Source organism: Schistocerca serialis, chromosome 4, assembly GCF_023864345.2.
Source record: "Schistocerca serialis cubense isolate TAMUIC-IGC-003099 chromosome 4, iqSchSeri2.2, whole genome shotgun sequence".
Lineage (NCBI taxonomy): Eukaryota > Metazoa > Arthropoda > Insecta > Orthoptera > Acrididae > Schistocerca > Schistocerca serialis.
The window spans coordinates 52,089,682-52,116,760 of record NC_064641.1 but is presented as its reverse complement, the minus strand read 5'-3'; the positions used below and the strand labels follow the sequence as shown (position 1 = coordinate 52,116,760).

General features: G+C 40.7%; 1 protein-coding gene across 2 annotated transcripts in view; it reads left to right on the top strand.

The window, feature by feature from the left end:
• Positions 1-26,838, top strand: part of LOC126473145 (collagen alpha-1(XVII) chain-like) — a 69,844-nt gene extending 43,006 nt beyond the window's left edge. The window contains exons 3-4 of one of the 2 annotated variants that reach the window (XM_050100001.1): positions 20,482-20,684; positions 26,471-26,838. In XM_050100001.1, coding sequence (XP_049955958.1) covers positions 20,482-20,684; positions 26,471-26,647 — 380 coding nt within the window. In that variant the 3' untranslated portion in view covers positions 26,648-26,838. The remainder of the gene's footprint in view (positions 1-20,481; positions 20,685-26,470) is intronic. The other variant, XM_050100002.1, reaches the window with a different exon arrangement.
• The last annotated feature ends 241 nt before the right edge of the window (positions 26,839-27,079 follow it).

Genomic DNA, 27,079 nt, shown 5'->3' with positions numbered 1-27,079 from the left:
TTTTCCTTTCGACTGAGCCCGTGTCGTAAAACTATTTCATACCTCTACACAATTGTTACGAGGGGTGGACACAGACTTTCAGCTACCACCTCCAAAGAAATGAATTCCCGAAATTAACGATTTTATTACTTGTTTACAGGCACATGTCTGTACACAACGAAATCCCCACGTCACAACCTCGTGGCACGCCGCTACAGGAAACAAACACAAAATTCTACAGCCCATTCATAAAGAGGGGATGATCTGCGCCATTTGCTTCTGACTTCTCTATCGGCGTGCTGTGGTACTGTCTTGCGTGGGTTTTTGTGTGTACATGGGCTGTAGACATTTATCTGTAAACAATTGAAACACAATATTAATTACGTATTTTATTTTTCAATGTGATAATCAATACTTTACGACTCCCAGGTACTTACAGTGAGTGGCATGGGATTGCGGTATGCACGTATACAGATGGCGGTAGTATCGCGTACACAAGGTACAAAAGGCCTGTGCCTTGGCGAAGCTGTCGCTTTATAACACCCCCGTCCGCTACTGCTGTACCGTAACCTCAAAGTTGGAGACAGGTCATGAAATAAAACTACCTTGTTAAAGCAAATATGGTATAAAGCAACAGAGCAGTGTTACCCTCTGAGAGGAATTTTGTTATGTTGACCGTGTTGTACACAACAGAGGTGGCTTATCGGAAGTGAAAGTCAGAATTACGTAAATATTTAAACAGTAACAAACAACATTTTACCAATCTACAGTGTTCAAAGAATAAGGAAAACGGTCGCTAGGCAAGAGAATGATTGACATTCTTGTTAAAGAAAATAAGTATGAGTAACTTTAACGGACAAACACAACCTATACTTTGCCACATGCGAGTGCAATGAACTCTGACACTTGCATATGTTCACGGTAAGATCGGAGCTGACAGATCAGAACGAACTATTTGCATAAATATAACTGATGACAATACACACTATTACTTTCAGGGCTTATTCAAACTGAATGGTCTTTATAACATTACTATTAATATTCACTGTATAATCATAAATTGAACATAGGTTCAGTATTACCTTTGAAACATTTTCCGGACAAAAAAATTGTAAATGTAGTTTACTGCAAAATTATGAACTGGTCATAGGTTAAGTCTCTCTCAACTAAATACTTTTCTATTTAGAATGAAAGTTAAATGTATTTCACTAAAAAATACTCCTCACTGTCTTTTGAATAAAGAAGTTACTGTTTTCATAGATAGTTGTCTTTCTATTAATTGTTATTTATCATCAGCATAAAGTATAAACTGTGGATCATATTACATTATTAACATGCACTTTCAAAACACAAGAGGAACCCAATACTGTACAGAATTTGGCTTGAATAGGAAGAGTAATTAAAACTTTCCATAATTAAGTAACTTTGTGCATTTGAACTACTTTCAATGGACGGGGGCCCCTTAATCTTAGCCACTGTAGCAGAGCAACCTAAACACACTTTCAATACACTAAAGAAACAAGATATTAGTTCTCAACTCTTACTGCAGTAAAACACAACTTGACATATCTGACAGAAACTGACTCACCTTTTGCGATTTGCAACAAGCAGCAATGTGATCATTTACTAAGCAAAACTTTACCATCCTCAGTTTTAAGAACTTTTAATTTTGAAATTGGCAACAACATATTAATAAGCAGTTTTAATAGAAAAATTATTTTCAGCAAGCATCATGTACTTTAGCTCACTCTCTTGCCACATTAACTTTAACTTTTTTTCAATAAAGGACACTCGGTAAGCACTCTAGCGTGGGAGGGACCCTAAGTGGATAAGTGCCTGAGGATAAATCACGGTTGGTACAAGAGTTCAGTTATAAATTACCTTATATTTGAGCACACTAACAAATCCAATAAGCTGATCCTTCACTGTACATTACTACAGTGTTCCATTACACTGACTGCGCAATGTGGTGGCAGTTGCATATTGGTAGGTGGATTTGCAGGCAGAATTGCTGGATTCTGTCATTTCTTGGAGGCATTGGAAAGCGTCAGGAAAAGCGTCTCTCGGAACCAGCACAATATACAACTTTTACATGGGCAGTTCACAGTTTGGTAGCTCGTCCCGACTGACTCTTGGTTCCACCTTTTCTACCTAGGCCAACCACCATTTGCGCGCGCTACACAGTTCCATTCCCGAGGGGAACCACAACACGTTTTACATACAAAATAACTAAGAATCCTAAGTGAAAATCAGCAGTTTACATAACAGCAAACAATCATTTTAAACAAAACATATCATTTGCACATATAGGTAGTTCTAAACAAAATTATTTAATTTTAAAGATAACCAAAGAGATTATATGAATAAGACAAAGATCATTTGCCCAGTTGTGCATATTACAGAGATTACACTTCATTACAGTATAGAATTAATCGTACACTAATTACAGAAGTTCAACGATGGGATGTTGAACAAAATAGAAAACTAAATGAATCAACTAAAGGTATGTAGTGTCTAGGCTATGGTGTTACAGCTTGTACTCTGGTGATTCATGTGAAAAGGTTTCCGACCTGAATGTGGCTGCACGACGGGAATTCACAGTCTTTGAACGCGAAATAGTAGTTGGAACTAGATGCATGGGACTTTCCATTTCGAAAATATTTAGGGAATTCAATACGTCGAGATCCACAGTGTGAAGAGTGTGACGAGAATACCACATTTCAGGCTTCACATTTCGCCATGAACATAGCTGTGGTCGACGGCCTTCACTTAACGACCGAGAGCAGCAGCGTTTGCGTATGGTTGTCGGTGGTAAGAGGAAAGCAGCGCTGTCTGAAATAACCACAGAAATCAACGTGGGATACACGACGAACGTATCAGTTAGGGCAGTGCAGCGAAATTTAGCGTTGATGGGCTATGGCAGCAGACGGCCGACGCGAGTGCCTTTGCTAACAGCACGATATAGCCTGCCGCGCCTCTCGTGGACTCGTGACCACACCGGTTTGAGCCTAAACGACTGGTAAACCATGGGCTTGCCAGAGAGGTCCCGATTTCCATCATACCATTATAGGGTAGGAGCGTAAATGGTTAATATTTGGCGTATTTAACACGTTGAACATGCACACAGATGGTCAACCGATTTCGGTATGCACGTTCTAGAGTTAAGAACGGTTTCAACACTTGATTTAATTAGTGGATAATAACTTCGTCGGTCAATAGCATATACGTGGAGTAACCGGAATGACGATCACCAAGTCACTACCCCATTATAGAATATAGGTGCTACCACATAATCCTTCAATATGACCGACTGTGGACAATATTATGTGTATATGATAACAGTGATGCCATCATCTAGTCATACACAACTTTTTATTAACATAATTAATTAAATCCATATAAGTATCACGGGAGGGTAACGTCACCTTGCCACAATCTACTGGATACGAAGTTTTGGTTCAGACGGCTGGATCAGTTTGAACTGATCTTACTCAATGACGTTTAAAGGTGTCCTTTGGAGCGTTGTTCGCCAAATCACATCATATTTTAACCATTTTTCCCGTCATCCTCCCATTGTTTAGACTAGTTCTTTAAGTACATATTGACCTTTGTCCGTCAATTATTTTAAGTGTGTTGACTGGAGCGATGTTCGCTAAGTCACATTTTAGCTTTGAGCGTAATTGACCTCTGTCGGTCAATAGTTTTAAGTGTGTTGACCAGAGCGATGTTCGCCTAGTCCCACTTTAGCTTTAAATAATTCCGCTATCATTCCCTAAGTCCAAAGACAGTGGTCACCAGGCCCGAATTATGATGGCGGTGTTTCACACACAGTTTTTACGATATGTATTTGGATCGCCTCCTTGAAGACAAATTGAGTACCCCATTGCGGCCACATCATCCCCTACTTTAAGGTTTTCTGTAACTCATAACCATATCTACGTCATGAAGCTCAATCAGGCACGTGCATTAGTTTATTTTGACTTGATAGACCATTTCAGGTCAAATATGCTAATCTTGAATAATGACCATCTATTTTATATGGCCCGTATTGCCGGATGTTAGAGATTAGATGTAAACTTGTTCACAAGTTCATTCATGACCATTTGTGTGCTAACTCAATAGGATGTTCATGCGTTGTAACCATAGCTAAGCAAATGCTTAACATTAACGTCTCAAAAAAAATTTTAGACCTTGTCACAAATAATAACGATGTTGGCTTTATATTATCCTTCCCACTCCTAAGTTCTTTTTAGATGATTAAACTTCGCCGTCCGGATAAGCCGAGGGGTTCTAGGCGCTTCAGTCTGGAACCGCGCGACCACTACGGTAGCAGGTTCGAATCCTGCCTCGGGCATGGATGTGTGTGATGTCCTTAGGTTAGTTAGGTTTAAGTAGTTCTAAGTTCTAGGGGACTGATGACCTCAGATGTTCAGTCCCGTAGTGCTCAAAGCCATTTGAACCATTTGATTAAACTTCGTGCTTAAGCCCAAAATTTTCCTAGACAGGGCATACGTTGTAAGCACACGATGTCTTCCTCATATCATGACCAACGAATACTTCATAAATGTTAAGACAGTCGATCTAAGTACGTTCTGCACAGGATAACATATACGCCCTTTTCCTCAGCTGTACCTTTCTTTTATTTCACTTTACTAGTAAATTAAATGTCAGGAGTTAGTTTCGCGTCTTGTCCCAACAAGTACCCATCGCACAGTCTATGCACAGGTGCAACGTACTGTGTCGGCCTAGGCGGGCCTCATGACGCTACGGTCAGCTCCAGTAAAAAAAAAAAAATGGCTTTGATCACTATGCGACTTAACATCTTAGGTCATAAGTCCCCTAGATCTTAGAACTATTTAAACCTAACTAACCTAAGGACATCACACACATCCATGCCCGAGGGAGGATTCGAACCTGCGACCGTATCGGTCGCGCGGTTCCAGACTGTAGCACCTAGAACCGCGCGGCCACCTAGGCCGGCTGTTCTAGTGCAGCACTCCTGGCTGCCGCATCGCGGTCGCGAAGTGGGGCCGAGGCAGTTTCAACTAAGTTTTTACAGTATGACGATAATTCATGGATTTTTAGTTTTAGCTTGACGATGTCCACTATGGGCAAACGGTAGTTACTTTTATTCCGAAGAAGGTTGGATTATCCCGACTGAAACCTAGGTAAAGCTAGGTAAACTTTGCATCTGGGGCTGTTGGTTTTTAAAATTAAAATTAATACTGAACATTCATCTTCTAATCGCTCTCTAAGAACTGCTTTGCAATCTGTGCTGTCTGTCTTTACCTTCTTCTTTCGTTGTACTCTTTTCCAATCAGTAGGAATATTACTCCTGCGCTACATCGTGGTCGGAAGTAAAGCTAATACATACCCTCTTTTTTTTCCAGAACGTGTCAGTCCTGTGACGTTATTGTGTTTTAACGATGTAAGCTGCTCTTCAGTAATTATAGTGGTTGTTATGTCAGTCAACTTAGTAGGAGAATGGATTTTGCGTAAGATGAAAGATGCACGTCAGTAAATTTATTTTGAAAGAAACATCGCTGTGTTGCGACTGCAGAATGGCAGTTATTGATGCAATGAATTTAGTTACAGCGCTATTTCATAGACTTAATAAGAGATTACTGAGTAAAGATGGGTATCTGCTGTGCTTTCGGCGACTCGAAGACGTATCTTCATAATTTTTACGCCACTCTTGATATTCAAGTAGAGGAGATACACGATCTTTGTGTATTGCCGTTCTGAGGATTTAACCAAAAAAGGGAGGGACAACTATTTACTCAGATCACGTTTTTTGTGAGGTACTCATTTACATATGTTGGCTCTGAGCACTATGGGACTTAACATCTATGATCATCACTCCCCTAGAACTTAGAACTACTTAAACCTAACTAACCTAAGGACATCACACAACACCCAGTCATCACGAGGCAGAGAAAATCCCTGACCCCGCCGGGAATCGAACCCGGGAACCCGGACGTGGGAAGAGAGAACGCTACCGCACGACCACGAGCTGCTTACATATGTGTTTTATATAACATTTCCACTGTCTAAGTAATTCACAGATCTTTTGAAATGTTCTATCGTTTTTACATATGAAGAAGAGATTGGTAGGAAACAAATTTCTGGACAACCTCATGAAACTGTGCCAGCAGTTGCAGAATAGTTTCAAATATAGCACCAAATGCGGCAGTTCTGCTATTATAAAGAAAAAAAAATGGTTCCTGTTAGGCAAACAAATAAGTATTAAATTCTATAAGATTTATTACATATCTTCTAGATACAATCATGCATCAGGCTTTTAATTATCACCGGTTTCGGGTATAAGTGACCATCTTCAGAAACCAAGTCTTAGGCGACAAACATTTTGTGACTGGTCTTCTTCAGTTCTGAAAGAGTCTAAGTCATTTCGGTGTAATTTTACCATATTCCTCACATCTGCTACTTCACGTTCCGTTCACATGTGGATCGACGCGAAAACACTGTACATATATCTTATAATCGCTCTCTAAGAACTTCTTTGCAATCTGTGCTCTCTGTCTTTGCCTTCTTCTTTCATTGTAGTCCAAATAAGGCAACAATCAGCTTTATTCCTTCATAAGTTCACATTTTCTCTCCTCTCATCTGCTGCCAATTTTATTCGTTGTCTTCTTGAATTGTTTTGTCTTGAATCTTCATGCACTTTCCCAAGGCAATTGGATCTCCGTCCTAATCTTTCCTCAACTGGAGAGTTGTCGATAGGAGACTAGCAACTCTACACGGAATTGTCTATTTTATTTATGTAATTTTTAGTCAGTTCTCTGTATAAATTACAATATGGTCCTACTATCCTGGGGAGAAAAAAGAAAAAAAAATTTCGTTCCTAATTTTTGTCGCTCTCTTTCCCTGTGTGTGTGTGTGTGTGTGTGTGTGTGTGTGTGTGTGTCCTTTTGCGTAGCTCCAGAGTGTACACACACACACACACACACACACACACACACACACACACATACGAAAAACAGAGAGAGAAAGGGAAAATGAGAGAATAAAAATATATGCATGAAATATCAGTTATACTTATTATGTAAATAAAATAATCAATCAGAAAGGCAAGTATCAATATTTGTACCCTGAATGAAAGTTTTAAATTATAGTTTGGCACGTTGTAAAATCAGGTGAAACACAGGACGTGTCATGTGAGGGAGATTTTGAATGTGGGTCCACATCAAACGAAAGTAGAAAACTCATCAGCGAAGATGAATAACACGAGTTAACTGCATGAAGTGTTTAAATTTAGTTAGATTCCATATATTAACCGTTAGACACAACCGAGAAACGTGAAACTTGTCAACTTGCTAACTGAACATGCTTTTCAAATAACAAACATCAAGAGTCTGTGATTCTTGAGTTTCTCCCGGCGTATTTGATAATCAAAATATCCACGGGTGTGCTGCCGGTCTATAGTGTCCAACGGGCAAGAGTCTGTATTGAAGGATAACGTTGCAGATCATAAAGACAGATTCTATTATATAGTTTTAATTTAGTTTTAAATTTCCTGTATCTGGTATCCGTACACCTGCTTACAATTATTTTCACCAGAAGGTACACCACATTAACATACATGGAAGCAACTAATCTATATGGAAATTATTTGCAACGTATGTAACAATGCATTAGTAACTTACTTCTATTGTTTCTATAAACAACGCGAAAGAAAAATTTAAAAGCGGTCAACTCTTAGAATTTCGAGCTAGTTGATGACTCCTCCGCGTGATGCATTATCAGTACGATATAATAAGCATATAACTCGTTTATATGCAATAAATACTTTTTCATCCTTAGTTTCATTACCTCATGAGATGATTTCGTAACAGAACAGATAGTGAATTTACGCAAAACGTGATAGCTTTATTTCGTGATAAACGATAGGAATATAGCTCGTTTTTATACAAGTCGAAAAGCATTGCACCTTTACAAAAAAACCATGTAGGTCCTAAGGAGTGCGATACGGTACGTATGCCTACGAGGACTAAATAAACAAACGTAAACTTTGGCCGAATGATTCATCACTGAGTATCAGCAACATATTTGGGTCACTTGGCGATAACGTTCTTTTTATTTGCATCCATAAGTTAGTCGTATATATCATTTTGGTCCCTCCTGCCCCCTGTCTGAACCGCAATCACTTCAAAAAATGAAAAAAAGAAAGAGAACTCGTAGGTCAATGAGGAAAAAACATCACTAACAGCGTACTCGAAATGACAGATCTGTCGTTGAGTAAGAAATTAAACTTGACACAGTTAAATAATTTGTTTCTCATGCTGAACGCGCTATTGCAATCAGACCTGTCTCGTCATTAAAGATCTCTAATGACCTCGATATTCTCTTTTTTCCTTTTCATTTTTTATTTTTTGTTGAGGTTCATAGAGTGTATCAATGATGGCAAACAGAGTATTCAACAAATTATTCACGTGATATTTATTAATGCTATTTATTGTTGCAAACGACGGGAATAATGAGTGAGTGCAGACAGAGAAGCTGTCATAATGGTCTGGAAGCCTGAAGGAAGCATTCACCAACCTCTACATCTGCATCTGCATTCATAGTCTGCAAGCCACTGTGAAGCGCATGACAGAATGTACTGACCATGGTATCACATGTCATGATTTGTTTCTGTTCCAATTATTTACGGAGCGCGGGAAGAATGGCTCATTAAATGTTGAAATTAGTCTAATTTTCTCTTCAAAGTTCCTACGAGCAGTGGGAGCGATACATATGGGGCTGAAGACTATCTCTAGTTTCTTCACTAAATACTAGTTCCCTGGTGTTGGTAGGTTATCGTGGAATGATAGGTCTGCCAATTTAGGTTTTTGAGGTTTCTGCGGCATTCTTCAGTGAGTGAAGCAAACTTGTGACCATTCGTGTCACTTTTCTTTGTATACATTTAATATCTGTTGTTATTCCTATTTGGTATATGTTCCATGGATTTGAGCAATATTTTAAGGTAACACGTACGGCTGTTCTAGAGAAATCAAAAATGCATAGCATTGGAAGCTCTTATCATTGGGCATCAACTCAGATGGGTCGGACATGTCCAGCGGATGAAAAATGACAGACTTCCACGCCAAATGCTGTACAGCGAAGTGAGCACAGGTAAAAGGCCACGAGGTGCCCCTCTCAAACGTTATAAGGATCAGTACAAGAAAAATCTGAAAAACTTGAACATCGATCCGAGTAACTGGTCCACAATAGCAGAAGACCGAAGTCGCTGGCGCTCAGTTACCTCAAATGCTCTTCAAAACTTTGAGCTGGAACGTCGAAGAATGGAGAATGACAAACGCCAGAGACGTAAACTCCTCCAGGCTCAGCCACGTCCTCCACCTTCCATCAGCTGTAATGTCTGTGGCCGCCTGTTCCACGCTAGGATTGGATTGCTAAGCCATCAACGACACTTCCACGCCTGAACCGTGACAAAGGAAATCTCAGGAGAGAAATGAAAACTCGGATACGAGTATCAGCCGACGACGACGACAAATGGCTTGTACGCAGCCTCCATTGTAGACTGACTGTATTTTCTCGATATCCTGACAATTAATCGAAGTCAGCGATCTGCTTCAAGTACTATTGAGCCTATGAGATGGTTCCATTTTATACTCCTGCAAATTGTGACATCCAGGCATTTGAGTGAATTGATTCTGGTTATGAGTCACTGATACTGTAACCACGGGATACATAGGCTACTAAGCTTTTTCGTTTTGTCAGGTGTTTAATTTTACATTTCTGTACATTTAAACAAAGTTGCCAGTCTTTGCACAACTTTGAAAACTTATTAACAACTGACTGAATATGTATAAGGTCTTTTAGACAGTATTATAATTATAAATATCTGTATCATCTGCGAAAAGTCTGAGGTTGTTATTAATGTTCTTGCCACATGATTAATATACAGCATGAACAAAATGTGCCCCAATACACTTCCCTGGGGTACATCCGAAGTTACTTCTATTTTTATTGATGGGATGCTCTATCAGCCTACCAAAGCATCCTTAACCGAGTCACACGTTTTGTTTGATACCCCATAAGATCGTATTTTTGTTAAGAAAGGTTAGTGTGGTGCAGATTTAAGTGCTTTTAGGAAATTAGGAAACTCTGCATCTATCTGATTTTCGTGATTCATGGCTTTCAGGATGGCTAAATGGCTCTAAGTACTATGGAACTTAACATCTGAGGTCATCGGTCTCCTAGACTTAGAACTACTTAAACCTAACTAATCTAAGGACATCACACACATCCATGCCCGAGGCAGGATTCGAACCTGCGACCGTAGCAGCAACGTGGTTGCGGACTGAAGAGCCTAGAACCGCTCGGCCACAGCAGCCGGTCTTTCAGGATGTAATGTGAGAAAAGTGCAAGGTATGTTCCAGTTTCAAGAATGAGACTTTCACTCTACATCGGAGTCTGTGCTGATAAGAAACTTCCTGACAGATTAAAACTGTGTGCCGGACCGAGACTCGAACTCGGGAGTGAAAATCTCATTCTGGAAACATTCCCCAGGCTGTGGCTAAGCCATGTCTCCGCAATATCCTTTCTTCCAGGAGTGCTAGTTCTGCTAGGTTCGCAGAAGAGCTTCTGTAAGGTTTGGAAGGTAGGAGACGAGGTACTGACAGAATTGAAGGTGTGAAGACGGGTCGTGTGTCGTGCTTGGGTAGCTCAGATGGTAGAGCATTTTCCCGCGAAAGGCAAAGGTGCCGAGTTCGAGTCTCGGTCCGGCACACAGTTTTAATCTGTCAGGAAGTTTCTTATGTTCCAGTTGACCGATTTTTTCGCTATCCAAGCTTAGCATGCTCAAGGTAATTCTGTTTGAGATGCCTCACTGTGTTTGAGCTCATAACATATCTAGGATTTAACAACAGATGGACGTTGATGAGATTTGCCAGTACTTTCTTTGATCTTTTCTGTTATCTGGTTGTGCATAGGCATGGGCTGCACTTTTTTTCCAATCATTGGGATCTGTAGCATTTGATGATTACAATTGGTGCTATCTCATGGCTTCCATTGTTTTCAACGTAAACTCCCCTTTTCCATTGCCCTCCCACACCACTTTAGGCCATTTGGAATGATCACCGGCGTTTATTTAGGTTCCAGCTATAATTGCTTACCCAATTAGGGTGGGCGGTGGTTATTTATTTAGAATCCTTGTAGTTTGACATTTATTACTCAAAATAATTTATGACCCAATATGGGGAATCCAATATGGTCAACGTCAAATTTAAAAAAAAAGGCAGTGTAAAATGGCCAAAAATCATAAAAAGTTGTATATTTATTTAAACACTTAGAACATTTGTCAGATGCTTCTAGAATTGTCTATAGCAGTATTTAATTATCAGTTCATCGTTTATTATCACATAATACCACATGAAAGGAACTTCTAGCACACCTAGGGAGTCTCTAGGATTATATATTATTGTTATTATTATTATTTTTATTATTATTACAAACTTTCTTTTTTGGACAAGGAAAAGGAAGGTCTTGGATCTAGCCCACCTGTTTAAATGAGACATTTCTCTTAGACAAAGTACATATCTCCCACATAATAATTACACTGCGGTGGTTTTGGGGTTAACTTTCTTTAAACAAAGTACACTCTTGCTGTGTATCAATTCCACTGTGGAAGTGCAGGAACATATTTCACACAACTTCCAATGGTAGCCTCCTGGTTCTAGGTTTAACAACTACTGCCCCACGTCCCCAGAAATGCATGGAGCAGTGTTTAATTATTGCTGACTGCATGACGAACACTAGAGCAGTTGTGTATTGTGCATCTGAGAGCACACAGGTCATTGGTCAGACAGGCATCCCTCAAGGGTAGGCATCTTATGGCTGTGTTATCTCATTCATATCTCATTCACCGGACATGGCAGGGCGTGTCAGGACTACATTTTTTTCCCTCCATCATCTTGTAAGCCATGGACCATCAATCCTCCCGTGGGGCGGATAATGTCTACCATTACTGGTGGCAGAAAAAAAGATACTCATGTTCAGAAAGAACAGAACACCTTGAAGGACTAGAGATAGGACTTTCACATTCACAGATCATGTACATTAGTATGTTCTGCAGAAATGATTGAACGTATGCCTACGAGAGTGGAAGCTATCATCAAGGCTAAGGGTGGGTCAGCACCATATTGAATTCCAGCATTATCTATGGAGGGCGCCACAAACTTGTAATTCATTTTCAGCCACGTGTCCGGATACTTATGATCACATAGTGTATGTGGTGTCCTCTTCCTTTTTTTATACAGTTTTGCCGTAAAGTCACACAGCATCTGTTGCAAATTCTGATTACTTCCTCAGTATACTGTTTTTCTTAAGTGTCTGTAATATTACTAATGGGGAAATTGTGAAGCATTTTGACATATGGATGTAGGTAACAAATTTATAATAGTTACATTAAGGAGGGTTTTTGTGGTTACGGATTCGAATATATTCCATGAACATCTCCCACATCACCCTTGAGTTATTATTAGGTTAGCAGAGTGTACAAGCTAGCTCTTTCCGATGTGCATTAATTGAGTTCTGAATGGTGTTCTGGTCTTACATTATGAAGTATCTGTTAAGAGATGATAAGGAATTAAGTAGTACACGCCTAAATGTGTTAACAGTTATACTATGCAGGGAATAAATGATTTTGTTAACCCTGTGGAATGCTGCCAGTACTATCCCAAACCTAACATGGGCGGAACCGCCCCGATCCTCACCTGAACGGAAGATGGGTGGATGTGCCACCGAAAGCTATGTCAGATCTAACGTGGTTGGCTGCACCCCCGATCAATACCTGTAACAATGCACTTATTACTATATATTACCCGAAAATTTAATTTTCATTATTCAACGTTCATGAACAGCAAGATAATTTAGTCTCCTGGAAGAGGTCGTAGCAGATGTTAGATTTGTACATGCTCACACCGTTTAGCAGTAGTCATAATAGTTAAATTACAAACAGATACCATCAAGTGACAATGTTATAATTGGTTATCTGTTAATTTGATTCTCTACATACTTGTAGCAATGAATATTGCTTCATACAGACTATTATGTTTCAAAATTTATTTATTATTGGTTAAGGTATTTAGTACCTAAACACACACATCAAAAAAAAATTTTGCATCACCTTGGTTCCGAGAGTTCAAATGGTCCAAATGGCTCTGAGCACTATGGGACTTAACATCTATGGTCATCAGTGCCCTAGAACTTAGAACTACTTAAACCTAATTAACCTAAGGACATCACACAACACCCAGTGGTTCCGAGAGTTTCTGAACCTGTACAGAAAATTGGAGTAGAGATCAACATAAACATCATTTCCGCCTTTTTTGTTGCTCATGAAAACCACATGTTGCATGTTGTACCATCATACAGCGAGACCTTCAGAGGTGGTGGTCCAGATTCTCCACACACCGGTACCTCTAATACCTAGTAGCACGTCCTCTTGCATTGATATATGCCTATATTCGTCGTGGCATACTATCTACAAGTTCATCAAGGCACTGTTTGTCCAGATTGTCCCACGCTTCAACGGCGATTCGGCGTAGATCCCTCAGAGTGGTTGGTGGGTCACGTCGTCCATAACAGCCCTTTTCAATCAATCCCAGGCATGTTCAGGAGGGTTCATGTCTGGGGAACATGCTGGCCACTCTAGTCGAACGATGTCATTATCCTGAATGCAGTAATTCACAATATGTGCGCGATGGGGGCGCGAATTGTCGTCCATGAAGACGATTGCCTCGCCAATTTGCTGCCAATATGGTTGCACTATCGGTCGGAGGATAGAATTCATGTACTGTACAGCCATTACGGCGCCTTCCATGACCACGAGCGGTGTACGTCGACCCCACATAATGCCACCCCAAAACAGCAAGGAACCTCCACCTTGCTGCACTCGCTAGACAGTGTGTCTAAGGCGATCATCCTGACCGGGTTGCCTCCAAACACGTCTCTGACGATTGTCTGGTTGAAAGCATATGTGACACTCATTGGTGACGAGAACGTGATACCAATCCTGAGCGGTACATTCGGTATGTTTTTGAGCCCATCTGTACTGCGCTGCATGGTGTCGCGGTTGCAGAGATGGACCTCGACATGGACGTCGGAAGTTAAGCTGCGCATCATGCCTATTGCGCACACTTTGAGTCGTAACACGAAGTGCCGTGGCTGCACGAAAAGCATTACTAAACATGGTGGCGTTGCTGTCCGGGTTCCTCCGAGCCATAATCCGTAGGTAGCGGTCATCCACTGCAGAAGTAGTAGCCCTTGGACGGCCTGAGCGAGGCATGTTATCAACCGTTCCTGGCTCTCTGTATCTCCTCCATGTCCGAACAGCGTCGCTGTGGTTCTCTCTGAGACGCCTGGACACTTCCCTTCTTGAGAGCCCTTCCTGGCACAAAGTAACAATGCGGAGGCGATCGAACCTCGGTATTGACAGTCTAGGCATAGAAGAACTACAGACAACATGAGGTGTGTACCTCCTTCCTGAGGGAATGACTGGAACTGATCGGCTGTCGGACCCCCTCTGTCTGATAGGCGCTGCTCGTGCGTGGTTGTTTACATCCTTGGGCGGGTTTAGTGACATCTCTGAACAGTCAGAGGGACTGTCTGTGATACAATATCGACAGTCAATGTCTATCTTCAGGAGTTCTGGGAACCGAGGTGATGCAAAACTTTTTTTGATGTGTGTAAAATAAACGATCAAACATTATTGTTAAAATGAAAAAATAAAAAAGGTTCAGAGAAAGAGTAACGCTTGTAGGGAAACCAGAGGTGTAAGTTACAGTAAATAATGAAGAACAATAAGTGGCTTGTTAGTCCATATTTTGTATTTAGTTATCTATGGCATCATGTAATGAGCAGTCATGGACTCAGTCCATCGATAAAGCTTCTAATTTGCAGTTATACTCTGCCCAATCACATTAATGTGACGAACTGTCAAGAGCCTTAATAACCACATTTTGCCGTGCGAATCGCTGCGAGACGTGCAAGAAGAGCGTCGCTGAACTTCTGGAAGGTACTGATAGGGATGTGGAGGTACGAGGGTCACTCCAAAAGAAATGCACACGATTTTTGTAAAAATACAGTTTTCATTCTGCATGTGAAAGTTTTATAGTGTGTAGATAAATCCTTCCCGCTTGTTTTCAAACTTATTTTCAACCTGTTCCCGTGAGTGGCAAGATGGCTGCTACACTTGACGTTCGTCAGAAGCAGCGTGCTCTCATAGAAATCCTGTGCTGTGAAATCGAGACAGTGGGAAGTATCCACAAGAGGCTGAAAAAGGTGTATGGAGATGCTGCTGTCGATCGCAGCACAGTTAGTCGGTGGGCAAGCACGTTACGTGGTGAAAGCGGGCACGGCAATGTTGAGGATTGTCCTCGCAGCGGCAGGCCTCGTACTGCACACACTCCAGACAATGTGCAGAGAGTTAACGAATTGGTGACTGCTGACAGACGCATCGCAGTGAACGAATTGTCATTCTGCGTTGGGATAGGGGAAGGAAGTGTTTGCAGAATACTGAAAGTGCTGGCGTTAAAAAAGGTTTGTGTCAGGTGGGATCCGAGGATGTTGGCAGTGGCTCACAAAGAAACAAGAAAAACGGTATGCAGCGATCTTTTGGAACAGTACGACAATGGTGGAGATGAATTTCTTGAAAGAATTGTGACAGGTAATGAAACATGGCTCCATCAGTTTTCACCAGAGACGAAGAAGCAATCAATGGAGTGGCATCATGCAAATTCACCCTAGAAAAAAAAGTTCAAAATCACACCTTCTGCTGGAAAAGTTATGGCTACGGTGTTTTTCACTTCCGAAGGACTCTTGCTTGTGGACATCAAGCCAAGTGGAACCACCATAAATTCTGATGCATATATGACGACATTGAAGAAACTTCATGCTCGACTTAGCTGTTTTGGAAATGCTTCCCCCTTGGTCTAAAAGCCAATAGCCATGCCCTTTTGGACGTCAGATTACTGACTCCATTCACACATTTCAAAAATGTCTGCACTGTTTTCCGCATCCCTGACGCGCTTTATATTCTGTCCACTGGTAGTGCTGCCACGTGCCGTCTGTGAGAGGTTGGCATCGGACATGGACAGTGGGCACATTAACGCGACTGGACTATGGATATGGAATCTTACCTACACGATGTAGCGAAATGTCTGATTCGCTGCTGCTGGTGGAATTATTTAACATCGTCTATAAAGATGTCAAAATGCTCATACAGTGTCTACTGTATTCGATAAGTTTACATCCAGTGTTATGTGAAACAATGAAGTTGTTCCCAGAACACCGTCATGCAAAGTTCAGTGTTGCAGTTTTGTAAAATCAAGCTGTCTCTCGCATGTGTGAAATTATTTAAGTAGTCACTTATGTGAAAAGCTATTTTGTTTTTATGTGAATCAATTTGTAAACAATGAATGAATATCATTCCTTTATTCAATGTTCTAAAGCTGTTTTACACTTCATAGTCATATGCGTTAATGCGGTACAAGGTAAAAGAAAACATGCCGTTGATTAAATCTTAACAAAACCAGATTGCTGTGGCAATTATACGATGTGCCACAAAAGTTATTGCAGCTGTGAGCATTACAGGTAACAAGTCGAATTAATTACATACAGGACATTCGCTGGGATGAAACTAATTACAGTGAAAACATTTTTTTAAGTCACATGTGTTGACTCTTAACTGTTTTCAAGTGAATTTTTATATAACTGTCGTATAATATTATGTTTTATATATGTTGGTCTTTAGTTCAAAAATGGCTCAGAGTACTATGGGACTTAACATCGGAGGTCACCAGTCCCCTAGAACATAGAACTGCTTAAACCTAACTAACCTAAGAACATCACACACATCCATGCCCGAGGCAGGATTCGAACCTGCGACCGTAGCAGTCGCGCGGTTCCGACTGAAGCGCCTAGAACCGCTCGGCCACCGCGGCTGGTCTTTAGTGGCACAATATATGCCGATACGAATAGTCATTCAAATTAATATATCCCATTTATGGTATGCATCCCATCACAGCCTCCTCATCATTAAGCTGAAAATTATAGTGCAGGTAGCAACTTCTTCCACAGCTCATTGGATTTTCGATATTAAGTTAAGTGTGATAGTTTGAATGCATTGCGTTGGCTTTAACAAAATATTACGGAATAAGTTTTGAATAAGCTAATGCATGTGACTGTTACTATTTCAGTGCAGTGCATTCAGGTCAATTAAGTCATTCCTAATTAATACAGATAACACAGGGTTAACAGCATTGCATACACCCTACGTTGTGCAGGTGGAGCCACTGCCCCACAACTAATGCAGGTGGATACAACTTTGAACATTACCTTGTACCTAACACTGATGAATGCACGTCTGAACGCTACTGTAGGCTCAGAGGTACTCACGATTTGCACAACCACCCCGCCCCTACTCTCCACATTCAATAAATAGTGCAACTGCTATTTAAAATAGGATGAGTCAGTTTCTCAAACATTATTTCCATCTGTCGCTTACATCCCGGATCTTTAGAGTATATAAGAAGGTTTCATAAAGGCAGTTGATCAGTCCTCTGTTTTATCAACATATAACAATGTAAAATTGATGTTACCTTTGTCTGGTGGTTATAGAGCGAAATTTCAGTGAGAAAAAAGTTATTTTTAAGATAGATAATGCACTTATGGTGCACTAACTACCTTGTACAGGACATCTCCTCAGCACTCCATGTGTTTTAGACTACGTAAGAGGTAGATTTGATAGTTAACCTCTGTTGATAGAAGTTTTTATGGGTAGACATTTGGAACAGTGGAGTGGTGCTTGCCTTAATGTATTCTCTCATTCGTTCCATACCTTGTCGTTACGTAGTCATTATGACTGATGGAATGATTCTTAAACTGATGCAGTGGTCATCGTATAATGATCCTTTATGAAAGTTTGTATGGTACTCTCAGCCGGTTTTGTAGCATAATTTGTAGGGTTCCATATATGTTGAATATGTTTACTGTTTTATTTATTTGTGTATTAAATATGTATGAACTTTCAGCACCATCTATTGTGCGTGTAGCAGTCATCAAACTGTTGTACATTCGATTAATGTAGGCATCAAACTTTTGACTGTTAATAGCTGATGTCTTGTAAATAAAGGTTCTGTGGGAAGTGAGCTGTACACCTGTTAATTAAATTTAAAAATTATTAGCATAACACAGCCAGGACACATGACTTTAATTTTCACATCTTTCTAGTGTAAACCTAGTGCATTGCTATGAGTACAAATTTTAATAAGTGCTTTGGTGGTTTGAGACAGGCGTTGTGAGGATACGGAGCATGTTAGTACAGAGGTGGCTGTGGTAAGCCTCTACGGTCGGTGGTGGTAATGGGCTGGCAGAAGTGAGGTAGCCAATAGTTCACCACTGTGGCCAGGATAGTTGTGGAGTGGTGAGTGGATGCCTGGTAGTCGTCTGACGTGTTGGCATTAAAACATTATTGTTATGACATTCCTATTTTGTTCATCAGCCACAACTGTCATGATGGTACTTTAAGAAGCCAAACCCCCTTGCGACGTAACCCGTGTGTAGCCTGCAGGGAGCTGCAGCCATCAGCTGGGGGCCAGACAGGGTGCAGTGTTGGACAGCCAGAGGTGATTACAGCAGTGATTCTACAACGACACTGACCACTACAGTGAGCAGCGACTCGTAATGCAGATTAGACTGCTGGCAGCCCAGGACATAGCATGCAGAGGTGCATTCTGAACTATGTCCTGGATCCAGGGTGAGTGACACGGCTGACAGCAGCAGAGGTGGCTGGCCACGCAAGTAGAGGCAAGCAGTAAGGAGTTTTCCTCCACGAGCGATTGTGGATGAATGGCCGCATAGCCACTGGCTCAAGCTATAGGCCACCAGGATAGAAGCTGAAGTAAGCTAAGGTCACAGCATCAGACTTCGTCAGCATCAGGGCAGTGACAGAGAACAGGTAGGGTGACTCATAGACCCACAGACTCATAGACATGTGGACTGACTTAGGTAAATCCTCAGGACTGGTGGCTGGCAGAATGTGATACCTTTGACTAAAAACGAAGAGTATTTATACGAACCTGACCCACCCTTATTTTGCTACAGCATCAATTTCTATCATTTAAACCACAGAAAAATCGTGCTTGGATGTGAAGGAAACAGGTAACCAACACAGCAGTTGCTTTGCCTTTCTGCTGATGTTACAATTCTGGTCCCTCAGCTGTCTGTGATTTGGTAATTGCCTGGCGTCATAGCGATAGTTCTTGTATCAGCAGGCTGTCGATATAACAGCATCCAGTCGACTCTGGTGTGACCTGCTTCTATACTCTCTTGCATTAGCCATGGTAGGTGTCTCAGTTTTACTCAGTTGTGCTCAGTAAATTATTTTGTGGTTCAGCATTAGTAATAAACTTCATACGTTAGAAAGTAATACTCAGTAACAAATGCACATGTATAACTGTTCATTTCAGTTTGGTAGTGGTCCGATTCTATTGCTATACATGTATAAACTACTGGCCATTAAAATTGGAATACCACGAAGGTGACAGGCAAGCAATGTCAAATTAGCAATAACTCTACTACATGATGGGATATGCAAATGATTAGCATTTCAGTGAGACCCCACAAAATAGGTAGGAGTATATTCTGTACGTAAGGGAAAAAACACATAGCCAGTTCTCATTAAGAAATAGCATTTGATGTTGTTTGTAAGAAGCACATTTCAGAATTCGACAGTGGCAGCGGCGATATCGTCGCCTATTGAGACTGCTGTTCATCATTCCATCATACTGCTGTTTGGGGTGGTCGGAATAACAAGACTCTCACGCGAATATGAGAGCGATTGATACAGGAGCGACGTATCCAACGCCATGCTCTTTCTCAACGACTCCACTCCACTAGCGCCCGAGAGTCGAGACAGTGGGTTTTCGTTCATGTAGTACCGTATAGGCAGGTCACATACCTTCCATGAGGAAATGGGCTTGTTTACAGCAAGACCAGTATCAACAGCCCCAGTGTGCTGACGTCTGCAGCACTGCAGTCAGTAGGCCGACCACTGTTCTGGCTTCCTTTGAAGTGGTAGCAGAGAGAGTAGCGCCACAAAGATGCGAAAAACAGCAATTACAAACACAGCAGTGGCACCATGGCGTCTTTACAGGCGAGTCCTGGTTATGCAAACAGTATGACGCTGTTTCAGTATGCGGTTGGGTCTGCTGTGTCTCATGATTCATAGAGTCTAAAACTCTACTCAAGCTACAAAATAATAATTACTTGTGTATTGCTTCTAGCATATCATATGTCAAGGTAAATGTCTGAGTTATAGATATTAACTTCTTATAATTTGGTACTTATATTACTTTTTTAAACTTCTACGGTGTACCTCAAAGAGCTTTCCCCTCAAAAGGTAGTCACACTAGTTTCTAGCGTTACGACTGCATTAGTTTGTGTAAAGACAGTGCTAATTGTAAGACTGCATGACAGTGGCCAGCTCTGTTGCAGTCAGACGAGTAGGCCCTCCTGGAGAACCTGGTAGACGTGGATATACTGGTGGCCCCGGGCCACCTGGGAGGAAGGGCGATCCTGGCCGACCTGGAACACCTGGACCACCTGGAATTCCTGGGCCAGTTGGACCTCCCGGACCTCCTGGACGTGCTGGACCGATAGTGGAAGACCCATCTGCTGCGGTATAATTTTTTATGGTTTATTTTTTATGGTTTGTACTTTTCTTAGCTCCTTGGTCATGTTGTTGTTGTTGTGGTCTTCAGTCCTGAGACTGGTTTGATGCAGCTCTCCATGCTACCCTATCCTGTGCAAGCTTCTTCAACTCCCAGTACTTACTGCAACCTACATCCTTCTGAATCTGCTTAGTGTATTCATCTCTTGGTCTCCCTCTACGATTTTTACCCTCCACGCTGCCCTCCAATGCTAAATTTGTGATCCCTTGACGCCTCAGAACATGTCCTACTAATCGGTCCCTTCTTTTTGTCAAGTTGTGCCACAAACTCCTCTTCTCCCCAATTCTGCTCAATTCTTCATCATTAGTTATGTGATCTACCCACCTAATCTTCAGCATTCTTCTGTAGCACCACATTTCGAATGGTTCTATTCTCTTCTTGTCCAAACTATTTATCGTCCATGTTTCACTTCCATACATGGCTACACTCCATACAAATACTTTCAGAAACGACTTCCTGACACTTAAATCAATATTCGATGTTAATAAGTTTCTCTTCTTCAGAAACGCTTCCCTTGCCATTGCCAGCCTACATTTTATACCTTATCTACTTCGAACATCATCAGTTATTTTGCTCCCCAAATAGCAAAACTCCTTTACTACTTTAAGTGTCTCATTCCGTAATCTAATTCCCTCAGCATCACCCGACTTAATTCGACTACATTCCATTATCCTCGTTTTGGTTTTGTTGATGTTCATCTTATATCCTCGTTTCAAGACCCTGTCCATTCCGTTCAACTGCTTTTCGAAGTCCTTTGCTGTCTCTGACAGAATTAAAATGTCATCGGCGAACCTCAAAGTTTTTATTTCTTCTCCATGGATTTTAATACCTACTCCGAACTTTTCTCTTGTTTCCTTTACTGCTTGCTCAATATACAGATTGAATAACATCGGGGAGAGGCTACAACACTGTCTCACTCCCTTCCCAACCACTGCTTCCCTTTCATGTCCATCGACTCTTATAACTGCCATCTGGTTTCTGTACAAATTGTAAATAGCCTTTCGCTCCCTGTATTTGACACCTGCCACCTTCAGAATTTGAAAGAGAGTATTCCAGTCAACATCGTCGAAAGCTTTCTCTAAGTTTGCAAATGCTACAAACGTAGGTTTGCCTTTCCTTAATCTTCCTTTTAAGATAAGTCGTAAGGTCAGTATTGCCTCACGTGTTCCAATATTGCTACGTAATCCAAACTGATCTTCCCCGAGGTCGGCTTCTACCAGTATTTCCATTCGTCTGTAAAGAATTCGTGTTAGTATTTTGCAGCTGTGACTTACTAAACTGATAGTTCGGTAATTTTCACATCTGTCAACGCCTGCTTTCTTTGGAATTGGAATTATTATATTCTTCTTGAAGTCTCAGGGAATTTCGCCTGTCTCATACATCTTGCTCACCAGATGGTAGAGTTTTGTCAGGACTGGCTCTACAAAGGCCGTCAGTAGTTCTAATGGAATGTTGTCTACTCCCAGGGCCTTGTTTCAACTCAGGTCTTTCAGCGCTCTGTCGAACTCTTCACGCAGTATCGTATCTCCCATTTCATCTTCATCTACATCCTCTTCCATTTCTATAATATTGTCCTCAAGTACATCGCCCTTGTATAGGCCCTCTATATACCTCTTCCATCTTTCTGCTTTCCCTTCTTTGGTTAGAACTGGGTTTCCATCTGAGCTCTTGATATTCATACAAGTGGTTCTCTTTTCTCCAAAGGTCTCTTTAATTTGCCTGTAGGCAGTATCAATCTTACCCCTAGTGAGATAAGCCTCTACATCGTTACATTTGTCCTCTAGCCATCCCTGCTTAGCCATTTTGCACTTCCTGTCGATCTCATTTTTGAAACGTTTGTATTCCTTTTTGCCTGCTTCATTTACTGCATTTTTATATTTTCTCCTTTCATCAATTAAATTCAATATTTCTTCTGTTACCCAAGGATTTCTACTAGCCCTAGTCTTTTTACCTACTTGATCCTCTGCTGCCTTCACTACTTCATCCCTCAGAGCTACCCATTCTTCTTCTACTGTACTTCTTTCCCCCATTCGTGTCAATTGTTCCCTTATGCTCTCCCTGTAACTCTGTACAACCTCTGGTTTAGTCAGTTTATCCAGGTCCCATCTCCTTAAATTTCCACCTTTTTGCAGTTTCTTCAGTTTTAATCTACAGTTCATAACCAATAGATTGTGGTCAGAGTCCACATCTGTCCCTGGAAATGTCTTACAATTTAAAAGCGGGTCCTAAATCTCTGTCTTACCATCATATAATCTATCTGATACCTTCTAGTTTCTTGGTCATGGAAAGAGTAATTACTTAATTGTTAGTGAATCGTATTCTAAAATTAAAAAACTCTAAGTTTTAGACATACATGAAGGCTAAATATTGCTGACAGTATACAAAAATGAACGATAAAGTGGAGTGAAATTATAGAGTACAGAATAAAATGAGATTACCACAAGAAACCCTTGAGTTAGATTTGAAAATCGGAATTTATCGTTCAGATTTTTCCTTTGCAAGCCTATAAAAATCGAACCTGGTTCAAGAGATTCAAATGGCTCTGAGCACAATATGCACAATATATATATCTGAGGTTTTCAGTCGCCTAGAACTTAGAACTACTTAAGCCTAGCTAACCTAAGGACATCACACACATCCATGCCCGAGGCAGGATTCGAACCTGCGACCGCAGCGGTAGAGCGGTTCCCGACTGAAGCTCCTAGAACCGCTCGGCCACAGCGGCCGACTAATCGAACCAGGAGAATAGTGCATATGTTACTGGCCAAACCCGATTTTAGGATGAACTAGTTTCGCCCAGGTCAAACTCGTTCATCCTGTTACCGATAAGATAAAATAGTTTAGCCTAAGTCGAATCGGTTTATCCTGGTTAGAATTTAAATATGGTACATCCTAATCTGAACTAATTTTGCCTAGTCGGAACGCATGTCGCTGCCTGTACGAACGAGGGATCCCCGAATCATCTCTGGCTCGCCCCTCTCGCCTACCAACCGCTCTCTTCTCGCACTGTTCTTTGTTTTGAACGGTATTTTGAATCGACAGGTACGCGTGTTAAGTTGCTGGTTGCGTTTAAAGGATTTTATTATAACCCTAGTATAATTATTGTGAGGCCTTTCATCATGGACGAGCCTTCGTGTAGTAGACATACCAATCAAAAGCTGTGGAGAGAAAAGCTTCTGGAGGAAATTTTGCAGAGTGAAAACAAAATATCTTCTCATTAAAATGTTTTATCAGTAGACGAATATGCGGGTTTGGTTGAACAAGTAGAAGATGCGGAAAAATTGGAAAAAAGAACATCATTACAAAAAAGGAGACTGAAACGGTTGGTTTTTTTTGAAAATTGGAGATGTGAAAAAACTCATTGCATGGTATGAAGTGAATATAAAATACCTTGTTCCAGTTGATGAACCTTATGATGATGTGATTGGCGCTGCTCATATAGCCGTGCGTCATGGTGGTCGCGATTGGATGTTAGCCGAGACACCAAAAAAACATGCCAACATCACAAAGGAATTGGTATGCCTCTATTTATCAATGTGTGATGTTTGTCAACAAAAGAAGACAAAAAAGAAAAGAGGGCTAGTTTCAAAGCCAATTCTCCATTCGGAAATTAATAGCAGATGCCAAGTAGATCTGACTGATTTCCAAACATAACCAGTCGGGAATTTAAAATTCATTCTAGTTTACCAAGACCATCTCACAAAATTTGTTCTCCTTCTAACGTTAACATCAAAGAGGGGTGAAGAAGAGGCTTATGATTTGAATGATATATTCCTAACTGTAGGGGCGCCGTGCATTCTTCAGTCTGATAATGGCAGAGAATTTGTCAATAATGTTATAAGCGAACTCGCAAAGCTTTGGTCAGAACTGGAAATTGTGCGTGGAAAACCAAGGCACAGCCAGAGTCAGGGATCTGATGAACGTGCCATCCAAGACATTGAAAATATGATAACAATTCGACGAAGTGGTAGGAAGGATTAAGGTATGTCCAATTCATGAAAAATCGAGCTTACCACTCTGGCATAAAACAATCACCTTACAAAGCATTAATCGGAATCGAACCTAGAGTAAGACTTTCCACTTCCTCGTTGCCTCAAGAAATCATAAATGATATTCAGGATGAAGATGACCTAAAGAAGGCAATCGAAGATGACAGCAATACTGAACAGTACGAAGACGGTGATGATGGTAACATCATGGAAATTGACACAAACGACATTCAAAATGCTAGAAAAATTGCGACAGAAAATTTAAAAAAACAAGTTAAAAGAATGAAAGCTTCCTCTGACAAATCCCATCCACCAACTGACAGTGAAGACAATGTAACCATACCTATTCCAGATGTAGATAGAGGCAGAGGTGACCTTCTAAACGTAAGTGTGGTAATACTTCAAAAGACTGATGAGAGCCTGTACAAAGTTGTCACCAAACATGGCATACTTCAAAAACATCATTGCATGTACAATTTTATTAAAATTTTCCATAATTTTTGTAGTAAAATATTAAAAATATTTGTTTTAACTTATTTTTTATTTTTATAGAACTGATTTCGACGTCTGCATTCAGAAGTTTTTAGATGTGAGAGATGTTAACCAGGATATTGAAATATCTTTAAGGACTGCAGCCACAAAACGTTCTGTTGGATCAGGGAAGGCTTCGTGAAGTGTAGTTGCATGAAAAACTGTACAACAAATGCAATTGTAAGAAAAAAAAGTACTCTGCAATTCTAAGTGCCTCCAAAGTAAACCTTGGAAAAATAAGTAAATAACCAAATTGCAGATAAGATGATTTCTGTGGATGGATATATGTAAGTCAATCTAGTGATAGATGTGAAATTGCTGATTAGTTAAAAAATAACTAATTAACTATTTTATTTCTATTCCTTTATTCAGTTTACTTTGAAAATCTTGTAGAAGATATAAACTAGGTGAAATTAGTTTAGACTAGGACGTACAAGTTTACCCTGAGGCACGTAAATTCTTACTATGATAAAACGATTCGGCCTAGGCTAAACTGTCTTATCCTATCGGTAACAGGATGAACGAGTTCGACCTAGGCGAAACTAGTTCATCCTAAAATCGGGTTTGGCTGTTAACACATAGTCTTTCCAGTTGTTCAGGAAATGACGTATAACTGCAGTTTTTCTGTCAGTCTGAACACTGAGTCAGGTAGGCAAAGTTCTCGTGAGCTACAGCGATGCAAGTGCCCCCTTGTACATTTTTGTCCATTTTGAACTCACTCTAAAGAACTACATCTAATGCTTCATAAATAAACAAGTTCAGCGCATTTTTAATATGATGTAACAGCAAATATGATTTTGGTGTTTCTGTTGGGCGTCATCATTTGCCATCATCGTGTTCTTATAAATCCTTCCATCTGACTGATTTTATGGTTAAGTATTGGGCTATCCCTGTGATATGTCCCCAGATGCACCTTCTTTTCGCGTCTGAGAGGGACAGATGGCCTGTAGAAACGATGGAGATTGCTCATGCAAGATTGTCAGTTCACCTGTGCTAATGTAACTCTGAACTCTGCTTACTAACTCTCAGTAAAGCACAGCTCAGTTTAATGTATCCCTCAATTATATAAGACATCGAAACTGTGATGTGTCTCTTGCAGTTTGTCTTATGTGTGGGTGTAGATGAGTGTGTTTGTGTCTGTGTCTGATGGCGTCTTAATCAACATGGTGACTATGGTATTTCCTCATTATAAAGCCTCTATGTATATATTCACAGTGCGAGTGGAGTGAAGACTTGCAGAAACTGGAGCAGAATCTGTACGAGCTGCAAGTGCAGCAAGAGGAGTCACTTCACCAGCTTCGTCTGACATTCGAGGAGCTGCTGCACCAGCTGAGGAGCACCTTCATTGGCTGCAAGTGCAGTACCCTTCGACATGTGTTACCACCACAGTGAACCTGGTTGTTTAAGATGCTGGCTGTATATCCTGAATGCAGTAAGGTGATATGCATTGTGCTGTTGCTGTTGCTTAGATCTAGCGTATTAGCTAATTATCCAGTGTTGCTCACTTACTTATTGATTACAGTTTCGTGTTAAGCATATTTTCATATAATAGTGTATTTCTGAAAAATAGAGATTATGTTGAAAATTCAATCAAAAAATCTTTGTATCCTGGCTCAAACTCCCCCAACCCGCTCCACCCCCTCATCACTGTATAGAATTCCATTCTCATGTATTAACTTTACATATAGCAGTTCCAGAATGCATTGCGAACTACTGAATAAAACTGTCAATGCAGTAAACTGTGCATAAACTTTAAGGAGAGAGCTCTATGACAATTTGAAAGGTTTTACTTACCTTGAACTTGAGTGTCAGTGTTCAGGACTT